The 19,515-nt window shown below is 45.3% G+C and overlaps 1 protein-coding gene across 1 annotated transcript in view; it reads right to left on the bottom strand.

Moving 5' to 3' along the window:
• The window catches only part of vwa8 (von Willebrand factor A domain containing 8), a gene marked incomplete at its 3' end in the record, with an annotated part of 76,828 nt that overhangs the window by 38,940 nt on the left and 18,373 nt on the right, over nt 1-19,515 (bottom strand). The window contains exons 19-23 of the mRNA XM_080536127.1: nt 19,308-19,414; nt 17,056-17,127; nt 16,166-16,242; nt 14,284-14,359; nt 12,489-12,624 (exon numbers count right to left, since the gene is read on the bottom strand). Coding sequence (XP_080392253.1) covers nt 12,489-12,624; nt 14,284-14,359; nt 16,166-16,242; nt 17,056-17,127; nt 19,308-19,414 — 468 coding nt within the window. The remainder of the gene's footprint in view (nt 1-12,488; nt 12,625-14,283; nt 14,360-16,165; nt 16,243-17,055; nt 17,128-19,307; nt 19,415-19,515) is intronic.

Genomic DNA, 19,515 nt, shown 5'->3' with positions numbered 1-19,515 from the left:
TCTGTGTGTTGCTGCTGCTGCTGCTGCTGGTGGGGGTGCAGTACAGTCTCCCCTTGTCCTCCTTCATTCTCAATGTCGCCTAATTTAACAGATTAGACTTCCTTTTTTTTTTACCCACTTTTGATCACCTGCCCTTAAAATAATGTAATTTCTACAGAACATGATCAATTTGATAGGCAAAAAAGCTGGCTGTGAACCAGTTTATGCATAAACACGCATGCGCACAAGGTTGCCAAATGGGGCGGGTTACCGCCGAATGGGCTACTGTATTTAGACTTGTTAGGCTGTAAATTGTCAATCCCATCTGGCAACCCTGCATGCGCAACTCTACAAGCATTTGAATTTTTTTGCGGCACTTTTGCGACAGTTCACCTCATCGCCATCGCCACACTGTCAATATGAGTGATATTAATAATTCAATAGAATCTTTGCGTTCTGTGCTGTTTTCTCGGAGGACATTTGAGGGGAAAAAAAGAATATTATTTCAAGAGAACGTCCAACTCCTGAACTTGCCATCACAAAAAACAACGAAGAGTTTCGTTCGTCACTTTCAAGCAAGCACATAAGAAAAACAACGGTGTTGTTGGCCATGTCTCCTTTTTCCTACTGAACACAGTCTGGACCACGACAGGCTATGGCGATTTAAACAACCTCCATACCGCTATGACTAAGCATGAGCGTGCATCTTCCCACATACTTTGTCTGGTAAAACTTCAGACATTTGGCAACACACGGAATGACAAAGTCAAATTAACGATGAATTGAGAATCAAGGACCCCAATTGAAATAAGCCAGTGGCTTTCTTGGGTTTTTATCCTGTTAGTTGACCTTGTATGTAATATGTACTCTCATGTACCTACTCCTGCAAATCTTCTAATAAAGTTTTCAATCAATCAATCAATCATGGGATTTACTAGGAAGGATCGTAGGATGGTTTTTGCCTACACATTTTTTGTTGTTGCTTTTTTGTACAGTAGCCTCTCCGGTTAGGTTTGGTGGCCTCAATTTGTTGTTTCATTTGAATATTCAAAATTCGCCACTGTATTATAATAGAGTAAAAATACGGGAGATTTACGCGAAAACATTTAAAAGGGAGCACAGCGGGAAAGAAGGGTAAAATACGGGAGGGTTGACAGCAGGTAAGCCTTAGTATTTAATAACCAACATGATACAAGAAAGTAATGAATAAATGAATGAATTAATTTTAAACTATATTTCTATTTTTCACATTTTAATACATTTCCGCATCTGATTGTCCGCCACTGATGTATGACATCACAATGTTATATGACGTAATGTGCCACACTGCCACTACAAATGCCGCTGACAGGCGTCCTGTCGTCAGTCACAACTTTGAAATAAGTTGAAGGACATTTCACAGCTGGAGGTAACCACGGTTAAACCAGACTGACTGAGGATAGACCAAGAAAAACGATGGACCAAGACATGGTAAGGTCTTATGCTAACATTGACAGAACAAGCCTTTTGCTGCCTTCTGACTGATTATCATTTTAATACTTTTTTATGCGATGCCATCTGAAGCTACGTTGACTTCATGTAACAAGTTGACCAGAATGTGAAGTGTGTGTGTATGGTGTGTGTGAGGTGTGTGTGTGTGTGTGTGTGTGTGTGTGTGTGTGTGTGTGTGTATGGTGTGTGTCAGTGGAGGCTGGTGACTTCCAGAATTGAGGAGGCCAATTTTTTTCCTCTTGCTCTGTTTAAAAATGCAGTAATTTGATATGGAAGAATATTAAATTGACTTTTAATAAAACGAAATCGACTACATTAAAAATAAAACTGTTCAATAAATCCTAAATGTTGTCTACCTATTCGATGTATAAATCGCGCCAGAATCTCGCCGACTTCCGAGGTAATTTTAAGCAAAAGTATCAGAGAAGTATCACGTCTCTGTCACGCTTTAAACTGCACTTTCTGTGAACCAGTTTAGCATTTGATTTTTTTGCGGCACTTTTGCGACAGTTCACCTCATCGCCATCACTACACTGTCAATATGAGTGCTATTAATAATTGAATAGAATCTTTGCGTTCTGTGCTGTTTTCTCGGAGGACATTTGAGGAAAAAAAGAATATTATTTCAAGAGAACGTCCAACTCCTGAACTTGCCATCACAAAAAAACAACGAAGAGTTTCGTTCGTCACTTTCAAGCAAGTAGCACATATGAAAAACAACGGTGTTGTTGGCCATGTCTCCTTTTTCCTACTGAACACAGTCTGGACCACGACAGGCTATGGCGATTTAAACAACCTCCATACCGCTGTGACTGAGCATGAGCGTGCATCTTCCCACATACGTTGTCTGGTAAAACTTCAGACATTTGGCAACACACGGAATGACAAAGTGGGTGACAGTGGGTTTGGTGGCCTCACTTTGTTGTTTCATTTGAATATTCAAAATTCGCCACTGTATTAATAGGGTAAAAATACGGGAGATTTACGCGAAAACATTTAAAAGGGAGCACAGCGGGAAAGAAGGGTAAAATACGGGAGGGTTGACAGGTATGCCTTATTTAATAACCAACGTGATACAAGAAAGTAATGAATTAATGAGTTAATTAATTTTAAACTATATTTCTATTTTTATTTTTCACATTTGAATACATTTCCGCATCTGATTGTCCGCCACTGTTACGACATCACAATGTTCTATGACGTAATGTGCCACTACAAAAGCCGCTGACAGCCGTCCTGTCGTCAGTCACAACTTTGAAATAAGTTGAAGGACATTTCACAGCTGGAGGTAACCAAGGTTAAACCAGACTGACTGAGTATAGACCAAGAAAAACAATGGACCAAGACATGGTAAGGTCTTAACATTGACAGAACAAGCCTTTTGCTGCCTTCTGACTGATTATCATTTTAATACTTTTTTATGCGATGCCATCTGAAGCTACTTTGACTTCATGTAACAAGTTGACCAGAATGTGAGGTGTGTGTGTATGGTGTGTGTGAATGTGAGGTGTGTGTGTGTATGGTGTGTGTGAATGTGAGGTGTGTGTGTGTGTGTAGATAGATAGATAGATATATCTTTATTTATGTGTCACTCCTCAACAAACAGGTATAAAGAACAGCAACAAAAGGTGCATTAAAAAGTTGAGGACTACTCACATGGAGTTGTGAGACACAATACAAATCATAGCAATACAAATTAAAAACGTACAATCGAGTACTATTACACTTGAACTATTTCACAACAAATACCATTGGCATTACAATAAAATACAGTATGTAAGGGCAATGAAATATGTAAAGAAAAGGGGGGGGGCAGTTTATTGTGCGATGTGTATGGTGTGTGTGAATGTGAGGTGTGTGTGCATGGTGTGTGTGAATGTGAGGTGTGTGTGTATGGTGTGTGTGAATGTGAGGTGTGTGTGTATGGTGTGTGTGAATGTGAGGTGTGTGTGAATGTGAGGTGTGTGTGTGTGTGTGTGTGTGTGTGAATGTGAGGTGTGTGTGAATGTGAGGTGTGTGTGTGAATGTGAGGTGTGTGTGTGTGTGTGTGTGTGTGAATGTGAGGTGTGTGTGTGTGTGAATGTGAATGTGAGGTGTGTGTGAATGTGAGGTGTGTGTGTGTGTATGTGAGGTGTGTGTGTGTGTGTGTGTGAGTGAATGTGAGGTGTGTGTGAATGTGAGGTGTGTTTGAATGTGTGTGTGTGAGGTGTGTGTATGTGAATGTGAGGTGTGTGTGAATGTGTATCTGAACTCTGTTGTGTTGCAGGTGAGTAGTGGCAGTGGGGCCAAGAAGAGCTTCAAGAGCTCTAAGAAGAGCGCCAGGTGGGCTAGGAAGTGCACCAAGCACTCTGAGAAGGACTCAAAGAGCTCTGTGAAGAGCTCCAACACTGATGCAGGTGAGAGGGTTTTCTGTTGACTTCTCCCTGTAGAGTCCCTATGTTGATTATTTGCAAAGACTTGTTTGATAAGAAGTAAAAAAAATGTCTTTCATCCCATTAAACATCCAATATCCACATGCTACCATTCATTATGAACGCATGGCCATACATATCAGTGTGAATGTAAGGCCTAGAATTGGCTCCATCATGCTATACTAGTGTGAATATTGTAACACAACCATTGATTGTCTTAATGTACTACAGACTATTTCCTAGGTGACAATAAAACCCCAGAATCCTCTGTTTGTTTCTTTTAGCTCGCGCTGAGACGTCCTCCTCAGCCGGAGCGAAGGACAAGTATGAGGACAGAGCGGCAGTCATCACGCTGCTGGAGGAGGAGGGGCCGGGGGGGGCTGGGTGGTTAAACACCAACATCGATCAGGACCGCCTCCCCACCCTGATCACATTCATGAAGTGTCTCACTGATGAGTAAGGATTATGTGCTCTACTGTATCTATGCTCCCTATGTTTCAATACACATTATTCAATAATCAATACTATTATTATTATTATTATTATGTTTCAATACACACCCAATATTTCGTGACATTAGAATTATACAGTTCTATCTCAATTTTTGTCAAAATTGAGTTTTTTTTACATAATCTGATCCATTAGGTGTTTATTAATGCCTGTCGTGTTATTTTTAAAATGTTGACATTTTTGAGTTAGTAATTAATAAAATACAAAGGTTCCATCTCACAAAACATAATGGAATGTAAAAACTTTGACCTCAATATCTCTGAACTTCCCTAAACGGAGATAGAACCTTCTCATTCTAAACGGAGATAGAACCTTATCATTCTAAACGGAGATAGAACCTTATCATTCTAAACGGAGATAGAACCTTATCATTCTAAGCTCACGATTTCGCACCCTGCGCAGCACAACAAGTGTAAGCCAAGACCAAACAATTGAAAACGTTGACTTGTTTCTTCACCAGGCAGTGGAGGGTGATCCATGACTGCATGAGAGACCCGGTAAGTGTATTTGATGTGTTATTATTTTACTTTAGAGTTAGCAGGCATACCATACCAGTCATTATGGTATAACTCCTATTTTAGAAACTCTACACGGCTTCCTGTTAAGTTCAGAATAGATTTCAAGATCCTTCTGCTTGTTTATAAAGCTCTCACTGGCACAGCACCAGAATATCTGAAAGACCTTTTGCTAGCATATCAGCCCAATAGAGCTCTCAGGTCTTCTGACGCTGGTTTTCTCTGTGTACCACATGTACAAAAGAAGAGATTTGGTGAGGCTGCATTCTCATTTTATGCACCCAAATTGTGGAATGCACTGCCAGTTTACATTAGGGAAGCAACTTCAGCAAATATGTCAAGACTAAAAACCCATCTTTTTAATATTGCCTTTAAATGACTAAATAATTAAATTAAGATGATAAAAACCCATCCTTTTAATATTGCCTTAAAATTACAAAATAATTAAATTAAGATTATTATAATGATTAAAGCATTTTGAGCTGCAACGTTTGCAGGAAAAGCGCTATACAAATAAAGTTATTATTATTATTATTATTATTATTGTTTGTGTTGAATCAGTGAATCGAAATGATTATCTTCTTTAAGCTGAACAACTAATCCTTCACTCTCTTTTGAATGAACACAGATGACCAAGGCGAAGCTTGACGTCATGGGCCAGAAGATAGTAAAACTGATCTCCAACGCGGCCATAGAGGTCATCCTCCCTACTCTACAGCGTGTCATACAGCTGAATGAGGCCAGGGAGGCTGCAGCCTCTCAGAGTGGATCACCCCCCCTGGATGATCCACTCCGGGTCCTCTTTGGGATCACCGAGGACACCGTCCTCCAATCACTGGGCTCGATCTCCTCTAGCTCCTTTGATTCTACCAGACCTGTGGTGAGAGACGTCCTGGAGCAGGTGAACTCTGACGTCGCCTTGATAATTTCATTATCAAGGCCAGGTAAGTCTGCCCCTAAAGGCTGGGATAAGGAGCACTCCCTGTGCGCGGCGACTTGGAGGATGATGCGCGTGGTGTCCATCAAGCTCCAGGAAGTTGGGATCTACAAACCAGTGATGCCACAGATTAAGGCCATGACCGATATGACCGACCTGGGGCCAATGATGGCCGACGTCATGACTGCCATCGTTGAGACGGTGGAGTCATGCAGCTCAGCTGATCAGGAGGGCGTGCAGGGAGCAGCTGACATGCTCAGAGAGCTAGCAAAGAAGATCAGCAGGATCAGCTCTGTCTCTGATCAGGAGGCATCCTCTGCCGGAGCGCCGCATAGACGCGTGTCCTCCTCTTCCAGTGTGGGACGACACCTCGGGATTATTAAGAGTGAGGAGTTTCACTCCAAAGCCACCAAGGCCGTTGGTGAAATTCTGAGCAAGAATATCTACGGCTGTTTACCGTCTGGCTCAACTAGTGATGTCACTGTCCAAGCCAACATGGCCGCCGCGATGACCACCTCCCCAACTCCTGAAGATTGGAGGCGAGGATTGGAGGCGGCTCACGTCGTCGACACATTCGCGTCTGATGTTGAAGACATCATTCAGACCACGGATTTGGACGGGTCTATTGCAAATAAAATCTTCACTGGTACCCGTAAGATGTTTGCAAATATGCAGACGAAATTGGCTGACTTGTTCAGGCGAGAGTCAGTCATAAATGGGAGGGCCTCAGCTTTGAGTGGAACCAGCGGAGAGGAAATCCCGTTGCTCGTAGAGGAGAGTGGAACCAACGGAGAGGAACTACTAGACATCAGTGATGAGGAACTTGCCTCCATCCGGTCCGGGAGTGTCTCTCAGGCCATTAACTATGAAGAAGTCACCAAGGAAGTCTATGGTGAACTTGCAGCCACATTTAGATCTGAGGTGGTGAGGCTTGAGTCTTCAATCTCTGCCCGTAAGAAGTCCTCGATTCTGTCCATAAAGGAAGGTATGGTGGAAGACATCCTATCTGGACTGGCGAATTATCCAACAGCAGAACTCTGTGGTGATATGTATCTGGAGAATTTAGAGGATGTTCCCCAGGTCAGCCGTTGTTCCGGCGTGGATAGACTTTCTAATGAGGACATTAGATGTGAGGCCACAGAGGCCGTCAGCGAGTGGCTCTCAGCAGTGTCTGCCATAAATATGCCTGTCACATGCAGTCTACCCATATCAGATATCAATATGGAGGCCTCAGGTATTATTGATGACTTTGTGGCAGACATGAGGTCTATCACTCACTCACCAGCTGGGCCTGGTGTTTCAAAGGAGGAGTCTCTGCCTTTTGCCCTGATTCTAGTTCAGAGGCTTCAGAGAAGGCTGGGAGCGTTTTACGCACGGCTGTTGTCTTTTAAAGGCACAAGCCACAGGTCTCTCGAGTGCAAACTGCAATCAGACCATGACAGATTCATCCCTGGATCTGCTCTGGTCCAAGCGAAGTCTTGCCTGAGTGAGCCTCTACCTCCAACAACTGTCTCACCAGTTGGAGTAGCGCTGCGTAGAGGTCAGAGTGAAAGCTCTCGACCGATGGTGGCTCTCCAAAGCACTGCGGTGAGCCAGCTCAAACTCGACCACAGCACCAAAGAGGTTCTGAGCGAGATTCTCGTCTTTTATAACACAGAGGATGAGACGACAGCCTCCGCTGGACCAAGGTCGTCAGATCAGTCCCTCGCTGCCTGCGAGTTTGTGGAGGACGTGTTAAGATGGTTAAAGGAGTATTCTGCCTCCTCCTCCTCATCAGCAGAGAATTTGTGCGTGTCTCCCAGCGCAGTCGTTGGACTGTCCAAGGAGGACTTTCAGAGGCAAGCCGCTGAGAAAGTGAGAGACGTCCTCATGAGACCAGAGAGATGCTCCCCCAGTGCAGGAAGTACTTCCCACCACTCTGGGTTAACTACCTGTTGTGCTGACTTGTCAGCATTAGACCTTGTTGGCACGTTTGTGAATGGCGTTAAGAGCCTGTTCCAAACTCAGGAGTCCTCAGCTAGTCCCAGTCTGCTCCTCGGGGGAAGTGTGGGAGGTTCTGAGGCCTCTGAGGTATCGGAGTTGAGACTGTGGTCTACAGCACAGACCATCTGGAGAGATCTGCAGCAGAAGCTGAAGGAATTCTTCACTCAGCGTGAGATGCATGCCGCTGAGCAAAGTGCATCTATGGCTAAGGCTAGGGAGAGCATTAGCCAGATCCTGGTTGCCATTCAGGGTGACATGGTGGCACAGTCAGAAAAAATGGAGACCTCAGTGGAGCTCCGACAATGGCACAGTGCTGTAGGATCTCTACTGGAGAAAGTAGAGATGGTGTCTAGTGAGGGTAGTGATGGACTTTCCAGTGAGGGTGGTGCATTAGTAGCTACAGAGTTGCTCAGGGCCTCCTCCTCTGTCCACACGGTCCAAGTTCGAGAATGTGTCTTTGACACATTCAAAGCTTGAGAGCTCTGATGAGACTGTGCCGGAGGATTCCGTCAGTGACAAACAGCTGATGGCCGACGTGGTGAAAGTCCTGATGGACCACATGGACCTGCCGGTTCTTGAAGAGGTCACCTCTCCCGGAGCTGACCTCACCAGACGGGAGGAGCTGCTGTCCCAGGTGAGGTTCCGCACCTTGACTCACGCCCTTGTGGACAGACTCCAGGCGCTGATGTCCCTGCACAGCAGTCTATCGGTGGATGTTGGGAAGTGTGTGTCGGACAGTGTTCTGTCCAAACCGACACAGGCAGAGAAGCGTTTTAAGGTGGGCATTGAGGTGATCTACGCCTTTGCCGAGGAGTCGGTGAAGCGCTTGCTTCTTCCCGTGATCGTCCCTCGCTCATCATGGAGCACGGAGGAGGAAGCTTCCGACAACAACGCCCCGACCAGAGTCTCCAGCCCCAAGAGCCTGCTGTCCACCAGCTCTTCGGAGATATACAACAACACAGTGGATCTGTTCTCCAGGGTCCTGGTCCACCAGGTGATGGACAACGTATCAATGGCCACAACAGCCTCCACAGCCTCACTCACACAGCCTCAGAGTGATGCTAGTGGGAAGAAAAAGAAAGGGAAATTTGGGAAATTCCTTTCAATGTTGAAGAGAAAGGTAAAACAGATACAGTATATACAGTGAATTTATCAAAGAAAGCCACATGTACTCGGTGATGTAACGGTAATGTAAAGTCTTACCAGTTTATCATAAAACAGCAGACAAGCTATGCATTGTTGTTGTAGGAATAATGGGGTTTTAAGAGATATGTTCTGTCATTGATTCTTCTTCTGTAACAACTGATGTAGTTCAAGAAGAGCAAACAGGTAGGTGTCCAGCCTCCAGCCCCAGGACAGGAGGACAACAAGGACGGTGTCCAGCAGCCTCCAGCCCCAGGACAGGAGGACATTGAGGTTGCCCACGACGATGGACACAGCAGAGGTAAGTCAACATGTATAACACTCAGACCAAGGACATACTAACCAAACTAATAAAGTATTCTGTAGCTATAGGCCTGGTGAAGCTCATATGAACTCTCTCTCCTGTCTCTAGCGGCCAGCCCAGTGAGGTCTGTCACGACTCCCATTGAGGAGAGAGGATCTTCAAAGACACAGAAGCGTTCCCTCCTCTCGAGGATGCTCACGTCTGTGAAGAGCCTTGGCCTCTGCTGCTGTTAACGCAAACAGTGTCCATCCAAGAAGACCCAGTAGCCGTTTTCTGGTTACAATGCATACAAATGCATAGACTCAATAAAAAATAATTTGGCTTGCATTCCTTTTGCTTGTGCATTTTTCATATCTTAGGAACTTGTTATGCTGAAGATTGTGTAACTAGATAAGTTTGGTCTTTACAATCATAGAAATGTAATCATAACAAGAATCATACAAGACATATTAGAAATCATCATTAGAAATATACATTAGCTAGAAATGGTTGGTCTACTGGAATGATCTCTCCTGGTTGGAAAATAAAGACACACACACACAGACAGAAAATGCACTACTACAGAAAACAGACCTACACACACAGACAAGGCCAATGACAGCTGTCACGGAGGGTCACCTAAAACAGCGGTCCCCAACCTTTTTTGCGCCACGGACCGGTTTCATGTAAGACAATATTTTCACGGACCGGCCTTCGGGTGTGGGGGCATAAATATATCGAAATGATACGACCGCAGTGTTTCCTCCAGGAATTTCCACATTAGTGGCGGCCAGGCAAATCAATTTTTTCCGCGTGCACGCGCGCTCAAAACAACGACGTAACTTCACCAAAAACTAGAGGGAGCATGGCAAAAAAATATATAGCGGTTAAGCCATTAAAGCCGAGCGGCGATGTTTTATATAGCAGGTGATCAAATACCAATATATCGGGAGGCTACAGCTGCAGGAGAACATGGGGAACGCGCATACATACAGCACTGAACGTAGGTTACCGTATAATATCCATCTTTGGATCATAATAATATACATGTGACTGACAGATATGACCAAGTCAAGACACTGACACAGACACAGACACACACAGTGAAAGATAATCAGCTCATTGAATATGAAGTACACAAGAGTACACACAGAACCAGGAACGCGCATACAGCACTGAACAACATCCGTAGAATATAAACTTGTGACTGACAGTCACACACACACACACAAAGATCATCAGCTCATCAATACGAAGTAGGCCTACATGAGAGCACAAAACTGGCTAACGTTACTGATTAACTGTTTACTGTAGTGCCGAGAGACGGTAGTCGTAGGCGGCGTATCAAATGACAAAGCTAAACGTTTAATGTAGGATATGAACGATTGTCTCAAACACACTCAAGCAGTAAATAGAACTGAATAAACAACTCGGGTACCACGCACTTATCTGTCCGTGCGGAACAATACTCCCAACTAGGGCTGGGCAAACGATCAACATTTCTTTTTCGATAATCGCAAGAATTAACGATCAATTATCGATAAATTGATAAGCTTTTTTTTCATAAAAAAAATAAATAAACTAGGGCAGAAATAACAAGCATGTTTTCCTTGGGGAAAAAACTTTATTTGTGTTGCTATTGCACACATTCATTCATTCACATTCAAACTAGACACTACAGTCAGATAACAATCCTCTTAAACAAGGCAGTGAGTAGCCTAAATTGTTTAAATTAAAAACACATTTTACGTTATAAATAAAAATATAGAAAATCTCACCATAGGAGCAGTAAAAAAACAGTTACTCACAAATAGGAGGATGATTGAAAACGTTAGTGTCCTTAAGAGCGTCCACCTTAACTTAAATTTAAACTCCAGCGAGAGACTGTAGGCGGCAGGCCTGGTTATAGAACGTCGCGATGGAACAGGATATGCTGGCTCGACTATTTGCATCAGCGCACAAAATCCTCTACCCTCGACAAAACAGTGCCTCTTTGTTGAGGGGAACCTGGAATTACTGGAGGTTACACTAACGTACGGGAACTTGTTGCATCATGCCGTACTGCGTTGCGAAATTCAATGCGAAGGCAAATGCAAAGTTCATTTCTCACACATAAAGTGGATAAACTCATTTCCATTATTATTATTATTATAAAAATAAAAATAAATTATTTTTTAATGATTATCGAGCAAAATATTTTGTGATCGACCAAGATCCTTATCGATCAATTATCGATCGTCGATCATTGATGCCCACCCCTACTCCCAACCCATAGTTCCGTGGGTGAATTATGTCAACCCACCACATAACACAAGTAAAATCACAGTGTGACAATCAGATGGAACATTCGGTAAACAGCTGAGTATCAGCTGAGTTAAAGAAAACCAACTCTTACCTTTGATGACACCTACATGAGCCCTGTTTTCCCGTACTTCTCCCTTGTGTCTCTTATTGTCCAAATGTTCCCTGAATTTTAGCTGCATGTTTTTCCAGCATGTAATTCCGTTGTCAATAAAAAAATCGACTCCCCTTCTTTTTTCCCTGCCAATACTGTCGTTGCTAAAGTGACGGCACATAAGAATCGTTTTTTTACTTGCTAATGTCTGCTGATACACCACCACAGCTAGCCGATGCTGATGGCTCTCCTTCTGCCACCTGTTCTCCCGCTGTAGACAGAGTGAACCGTTTGAGGGATTTTTGAGTGTGAAACTAAAAGACAGAGTGAATATTATTTAAACAAAAACATATCTACAAATATTATACTGAACTGTACAAAATCATTGTTGTGATTGGACATTAGCGGTCCGCTGCTATCAGACTGGCCGCGTGAGTGAGTTGATGTTTCTTTTCAAGGGATCGGCGGAGGAGAGGAATATCCTGAAATCCAAATTTCCCGCTAAACTCGGACCAATCACAAAACTGTTTTGCAAGCGCGTCGCTTCGCGCGTGTGGGGGCGATTAAGTCTGCAACATTGTAACATTGTAATTTACTGCTCCCTAAATCGGAACGAAATGTAGGTCTGAAAGCGACCTAAATCTAGCTTCAGGGTTGTTTTTTTTCATAATAAAGAAAAAGAAATCGTCAACTTAGTGGACTGAATCAATTAGTGGCGGAGACAATTAATTAGTGTCTTTCAGACTCTGATAATCAATACAATATTTTTAAAATTCATTCTCTGCGGCCCGTTGGGGACCACTGTGATAGTCTCTGTGTGTGCGTGTGTGTGTGTGTGTACCTGATACGATCCTGCGTCCGTCCGCCAGGATCATCTCCCCGCTCTCTACGAGGGTCTTGAGGATGCAGGTGACATTAGTAGGGGCTTTGTCTGCTTCGTCAATGACCAGGATGTGGCCCATTTTCACTGCTTTCACCTACACACACACACACGCACACGCACACACACACACACACACACACACACACACACACACACGTGAAATAGGGCTATGAGACAGATGTCTATTTTCTGATCTCTTTGCTGTAACGGCCCAGAGCCAGAGAGCCTTTTAAAGCGTGACTGTGTGATGAGTGCTGGTTAGATAATGGACCGAACCAAGTCTTTTATCTCTCCTCCTCCCTCCCTCCCTCCCTCCAGAGAGAAATGAAGAGGGGTGTGAACCCTGTATGTGTGTGTGTGTGTGTGTGTGTGTGTGTGTGTGTGTGTGTGTGTGTGAAGGAGAAATCATTAAAAACCTATTTAGAGAGAACACCCACTATCTCCCAAGTTCCTTATGACATCTAAAAGTCACTGTTACACAATACCGTGGCTCTAACCAGGCCATGACGCCCTTCTCTCCTCCACCCCCCCCTTCTCTGCTTTTAGTCTTTCCTCCTCCTCCTCCCCTCATCTCAACCCGTCTCCATCGCCATATCCCTGCTTTTCTAACAGGCTCGTATCACTCTCGCCTTCTTCTCTACCCTCTCTCCCTCTGTCCATCCCTCTTTCCCTCTCTCCCTCTGTCCATCCCTCTTTCCCTCTCTCCCTCTGTCTATCCCTCTTTCCCTCTCTCCCTCTGTCCATCCCTCTTTCCTTCACCACCTTGTCTCTCAGTCTCATAGCCTTACTGAATAGCCTTTCTTATCGCCCATCTGTGGGTCCGTTGTGAACTATATTTTCCCTTTTTATAGTAGGCCCTAGTCTGACAGCTAACTGGCAGGGGGTTGGGTGGGGTTAGGTGGGTGGGGTGGGGTGGGGTGGGTGGGGGTAGGGGGGGTAATTGGAGTTCCAATTGGAGAGATGGTGGCTCTATCTGCTAACTGATACGATCCAAAATATAGTAGTCCCCTTCTCAGCAACAACAACCAAGTTAATGTGAACTGTGTAAATGTGAATGTAAAAATGTTTTAGGATGTTTTCTGGCTCTGATTTATAGGCAGGACAGGACTAAACTCATTCTTACTGAGGCTGAAGAAGAAAAACAAGCAAAAAGGGTCTACAGTACAGTACGTCTTGTATCTAATCAGGTGCTCACCCCCATAACTCTTGAACACATGTATTACATGTAAAAAATAAATGGTTTATGAGTGTGTGTAAGTGTGAGTTGCGGGGTGTTACGTGTTAAAAGGTCCTATATTACATCACATAACAGCCTGAGATGCCAGCTTATGTAAGGGTGTTATGAGGTGTCATGTGTATTAATGAGCAGCTGGTGTGTGCTGCGTATGGTGTTGTGTTGTAGTGTCTGGGTGACCTGCAGGGGAAAGTAGGACTCTCTCTCTCTCTCTCTCTCTCACCACGCAGTGTTGCCAGATGGGATTGTTTCCCAGCCTAACCACAGTCTAAAATCCGCCCAGTGTGATCATAAGTAGCCCAATTGGGCGGGAATACGCCCAATCTGGCAACACTGTCACCACGACGTTGGATCTTCAAGTGTGTTATGTGTATGTGTGTGTGTTATGTGGGCTGCGATGCAGTGATGCTGACCAATGGTGAGTGTGCCATCGTTTCTTTATGTGTGTGTGTGTGTGTGTGTGTGTGTGTGTGTGTGTGTGTGTTACAGTGCATGGGGCTGTGATGTAGCAGTACTGACCAATGGTGAGTCTTCATACACGATGATGCCGTCTCTGACTGAGGGCTGCAGGGTCAGAGTCTGGACCGTAGTGTCTCTGGGAGGGGACAGAGGAGCGTTACACACACAGAGACACACACACACACACAGAGAGACACACACACCACACACACACACACACACACACACACACACACACACACACACACACACACACACACACACACACACACACACACACACACACACACACACACACACACACACACACACACACACACACACACACACACACACACACACACACACACACACACACACACACACACACACACACACACACACACAAGGGCTAAGAGAAACATTCTATCCCGGTGTGTGTGTGTGTGTGTGTGTGACCCAGAGTGTGTCCTAGTTTCCTGTGTAACGGGCGTTGGGGCTGTTTCTCAGTCATCTCCCTGAGACATCTCTGCAGACTCTGACAGGGACAATCCCCCAAAGCCACCGCGCCTCTGCTCTAATATTAGCCTGGCGCTATCGTCGCTAACCAGGCGACGTCCACACCCAGCCCTGCTAACCAGGCCACGTCCACACCCAGCCCTGCTAACCAGGCCACGTCCACACCCAGCCCTGCTAACCAGGCCACGTCCACACCCAGCCCTGCTAACCAGGCCACGTCCACACCCAGCCCTGCGTTGCCCTGCGCTGCCTTTCACTCCACTTTGAGAAACAACTACTACTACTACTATAAGAGAGGCTGGGTCTCACCCTGGACCTGGAGACGCCTTGGATAATAAAAAAATAAAAAAATAAAAACTATACAATTGAGATCCCGATCTCACTTAATGAGACCTCTGTCTCTGTGTGTGTCTCTCTGTGTCTCTCTCTGTGTCTCTGTGTCTCACACTCAGACACAATCAGACAAACACACACACACACACACACACACACACAAACAAACAACCACACACAAGTCAGTGCTGTGTGTGAACGTATGTCCAGATCAATAACCACAGCGGTGGGAGAAGGCGGAGGTCGACCGCGACCTCGTTCTCTCTAGGTGGGTTAGTTAGTCAGCCATTAATAGAAGCCCTTCATGCAGGCCCATGTTCTAACACAGCTCTACAGTGTTCTTGGCCTGGAGACTGACGTCCTCATTTGCTGGGGACAGAAATAGTCCGTAACACCCTTAGATAGGAGTCACAGCCAGGCAGGGTAGTGAAGGAGACTGCTTCTCACACCTTTTCATAGATATGACTCTCCCAGTCAAGGTCGGTGGAAGGAGAAATCGGGGAGGGGGGGTGCGGGCCAATTGTAACATATGGAACGGAATGAGGGAAGGTATCATTGAAATCAGAAGGGCGAGCTCACTGTAACGCACGGAACGGAACCATTTCATAATTTCTCATTCCGTTCTATCCATTTACAATGAGCCCGTCCTCCGATTTCTACCTCCACCGGCCTCCACGGCTCTGTTCCCGATGTGGGGTCATGATCCAGTTGTTTTGGCACAGACGCGCCACAGCCTCCCACGCACAGAACATATTAAAACACGTCTAAAAGCAAAAAGGAACCCACGTCAGCCGTGGAAAATGTTCCCTGTTGGCTGTTTTTGCGATGTTATTTATTTGGATGTCGATAAAAATAGAAGCGCGTGGTGACTCATTGAAGCACCGAAACACATTAACAGATATGGGTCAGAGTTTTTGGTCTGCCATTAAAAGCGGTACCAGTATCTAAAAAACACATCAGGGACTTAATGGACGCCAAATTCGACAAAAAACATCTCCACATTTTGGAGATTCCAAAAATACACCCTCAGGCAAGAGAAACTGGTTCAGTCTATGACGACAACAACACTCTGTGACCTGGCCCTTTGACCTCTGACCCCCTCCAACCTTACCTGTGGAGCTGCAGGTACTCTCTGGGCCTGTTCAGCAGATGCAGGAATCTGTCCACCACCTTGTTCTTCCCCACACCCTGTGAGAATTCACACAGGCACATGTGTACACGTGAACAGTGAGCACACATAAACACTCACACGCACACACACACACACGTCACGCACACACATAAACAAACACACACACACACACACATCACAATGATGAACACTCATCGAAAATCTGGAAAAAGAAAAAACAATCATTTATTGGATTTAAACAATATAGTGTTATGGGGAGACCGAGAATAGACCAGCCTTGTCAGAACACGGAAGCATCAGCTTGGAGTTGTGACTCCTCCAACGAGACATCTCACGTTGAACTGTCTGGTGAGGCCCAGAGCGTGTCTGTCAGGCATCTGGTAACCCCACCTGACACTTGTCATCTCAACACTCGCCCACTCACCCACTCCCTTGGGCCCCGACCAAGGCTACAGCTTGTCCACTCACTCCCTAGGGTCCTTGCCCACTCACTCCCTCCCTCCCTCCCTCCCTCCCTCCCTCCCTCCCTCCTCCGCCATCCTCAGGCCCTGTGAAGGGCACAGGGTGTCCACTAGGGAGGGGGGACGTGGGAGGCCGAGTGTCCACTCTGTCTGAGCTGGAGGGTGGAGGAGGAGAGGGGGATAGAGAGGACCCCCCCCCCCCACCCCTACACTCATCAACTAGAGCTGTCTACTGTGACCCAATTCACAGAAACCCACTACAAATCTCTGCTTTATCTATGCAGGCTTTTTCCCCTCACTGTGACATGACCCATTGGTGTTAATGCTTGGTTTCAATGTAATGTCAACCACTAGTGAATAGAAGCAAGGTAAGGGTCTGCGTCTTCTGTCATTAAAGGGTTAACTTACCTGGTTTCCAACCAATAGGAGGTGCTCTCCTAACAGGAAGTCTTTGAGCATGTCCTCCATCACCATCATGTGCTGCGGCAGAGACACAGAGACCGAGACCAACATGTTAATCGCCTGAATTTGAACTTCGACCGCTCATTTAGACCTGCTCGTAAATATACTATTACTAAATACACTATTCTGTGCCAGATTTGTAATACGGGAATTCGGACACATCCCAAAAGTATATTCAAAGACCATGGAAAGGAGAGAAGTGTAAAAGGCAGAAAGTAGTAGGCAGAAGAGCTGCGAGCAGAAGGCAGAACAGAAAACAGGTCATCGCAAAGTGGGGCAGGCAATGTTTCTAACACTTCTTTCTCCTCTCCCTCCTTCCCCTCTCTCCTTCTGTTCTGGCACAGCAGGGGGGGTGGGGGAATGGAAAAGGGATGGAGGGATGGTGAGAGAGACAGAGAGAGAGAGAGAGAGAGAGAGAGAGAGAGAGAGATAGAACAGCAAGGGGATAGATCTGGGTCGTGACCAGGGTCAACTCGAGTCTGTGTATGCATCATATTCAGGAGGACAATATGATGACTATTGAGCTGGGTTTCTAGCAGCTCAATTCCCCCCAAAACAATGTACAAGCACAGTCATGTTTCCTTATCAATACCTGTGGATCTCTTTCTCTTTGGAGACCCTAAAATGGCTTGGAACCCCAAAACATAATTGAAAGCGGTCTGTCTGTGTCGGCTGCTCCGACGCGGGTGAGGCTAGTGTTTGTCAGGCAGCCACTGCGTTGGATAAAGAGTTGTTTTTGCAGGACGTTGTCACTCTCTTTCACTCAATAATTCTGTGCACGCGCACACACACACCTAGAGAACACACGCTCATATGCACAACCACGCACCCCACACACACACACACACACACACACACACACACTCACACACTCACACACTCACACACCCTCTAACCCCATTAAATGACGATTAGCTGCTTACAAAGCAAAGCTTGGTCAATAACAGTAATCAGAACAGAATTCCACCTAGACTAGATTACACGGCCAAGGTTGAGATTACCATCTTATAACAATCAGACCTGTAGTGAACAAATCTGTGCTATAGCAAACTCGGATTCTTTTATGGATAGAGTTAACTTCCCTCTGCTAAAGTAATGAATTGATATATGACATGAAAACAATGGCTTGAATCATCAGTAAACTGTCACAAATAACAATCCCTAACCAGTCCCGTTTGTCCGCAATGCGAACTATAGCTGGATCAAAGAAAATGAGTCTCAACAACCCTAGCCTATTAGGCCCGTCCACAGGGTTCCAGGCTGAATCAAAGTCATATAATCCCACGCAGCACGGAAAAAACGCACGGCGCAACGAGACTGATCAGTCTTAATTAAACCCCCCCAAAAAGGCAATTGCATAAAACCCAAAAGAAAACAAAATAGATCGCTCTCACCCGTTCCTTGGGAGAGATGTGGAACAGCGATGAGCGTAGAGTAGAATAGGGTTGGTCAACACTTGTGATGACCAGGTAATCCACATACGACGGTGATGAAAGAGTCTTGGTGATCTCCGTGTAATAAACTAACTTGATTTCCCCGGATCAACGGTTCAAACTTTAGTCCGTCAGTGTGGTAACTTAAGCCGCTGCAATATCAAAACTGGCGCGCTCGTATCTCCTTCTCTCCAAACATTTCTCTCTAAACAACCCCTGGTTACTTCCTCCTTGACCCCTCCCTTATAGTGGACAGGTGCCTCCAAAAGTCGCGTCTTTCCCCGATTAACCCGTACATTGCCAATGGACATAGCATTGAACATAGACAAAAACAAATGACCTTTCACCACACATTACAAGTTTCTTTTTCATTTACCCACACCATATACAACTTTGAGGACATTTCAATTTAATAACCCCTTTCACAAGTTATTTTCTGGGTAATTAATTATAGTGCACCATATACATTTATGGCACATGTGGCAGTGCCACAATCTCTCTCTCTGGTTCCTTTCTGATGAAGGGGGCTAAAGAGTAAGAAGCTTAGCCAGGGGAAATGAAAATGTTTTTTTTATGAGAGAGGCATCCAAATCCCTAATAATGAAACATCATCCCAGATAAGAGGTAGAGGAGCTCAGGCCCAGCTACAGTAGGGGCTCTTGACTCCAGGTCTAGTGAGAGGGAAGGATTCTATTTGGCATTCTGAACCCAGTGAATCATGTCAGAGGGTGGGGACGTGGTGGAGGCGGTGGTGGTGGTTGTTACCTGCGTGTTGTCATAGAAGAGAACGTCCGGGACCTTCATCTTCTCATCGGGGTTATAGATCGGAGCGGAGACGCTGCCTATGGTCAACACGCCGTCACGTACTGTGCCTGGACAGGAGACAGACAGAGAGAAAGGATGGATGGATGGATGGATGGATGGATGGATGTGCTGATAAAAGATAGACGTGGCCTTCCGCTGTGTGTGTGTG

Source organism: Nansenia antarctica (genome assembly GCF_963989245.1).
Source record: "Nansenia antarctica genome assembly, chromosome: 7".
NCBI classification, from domain to species: Eukaryota; Metazoa; Chordata; class Actinopteri; order Argentiniformes; family Microstomatidae; genus Nansenia; species Nansenia antarctica.
Note: the sequence above shows the minus strand (reverse complement) of the source record. Positions and strands in the feature narration are given on the sequence as shown.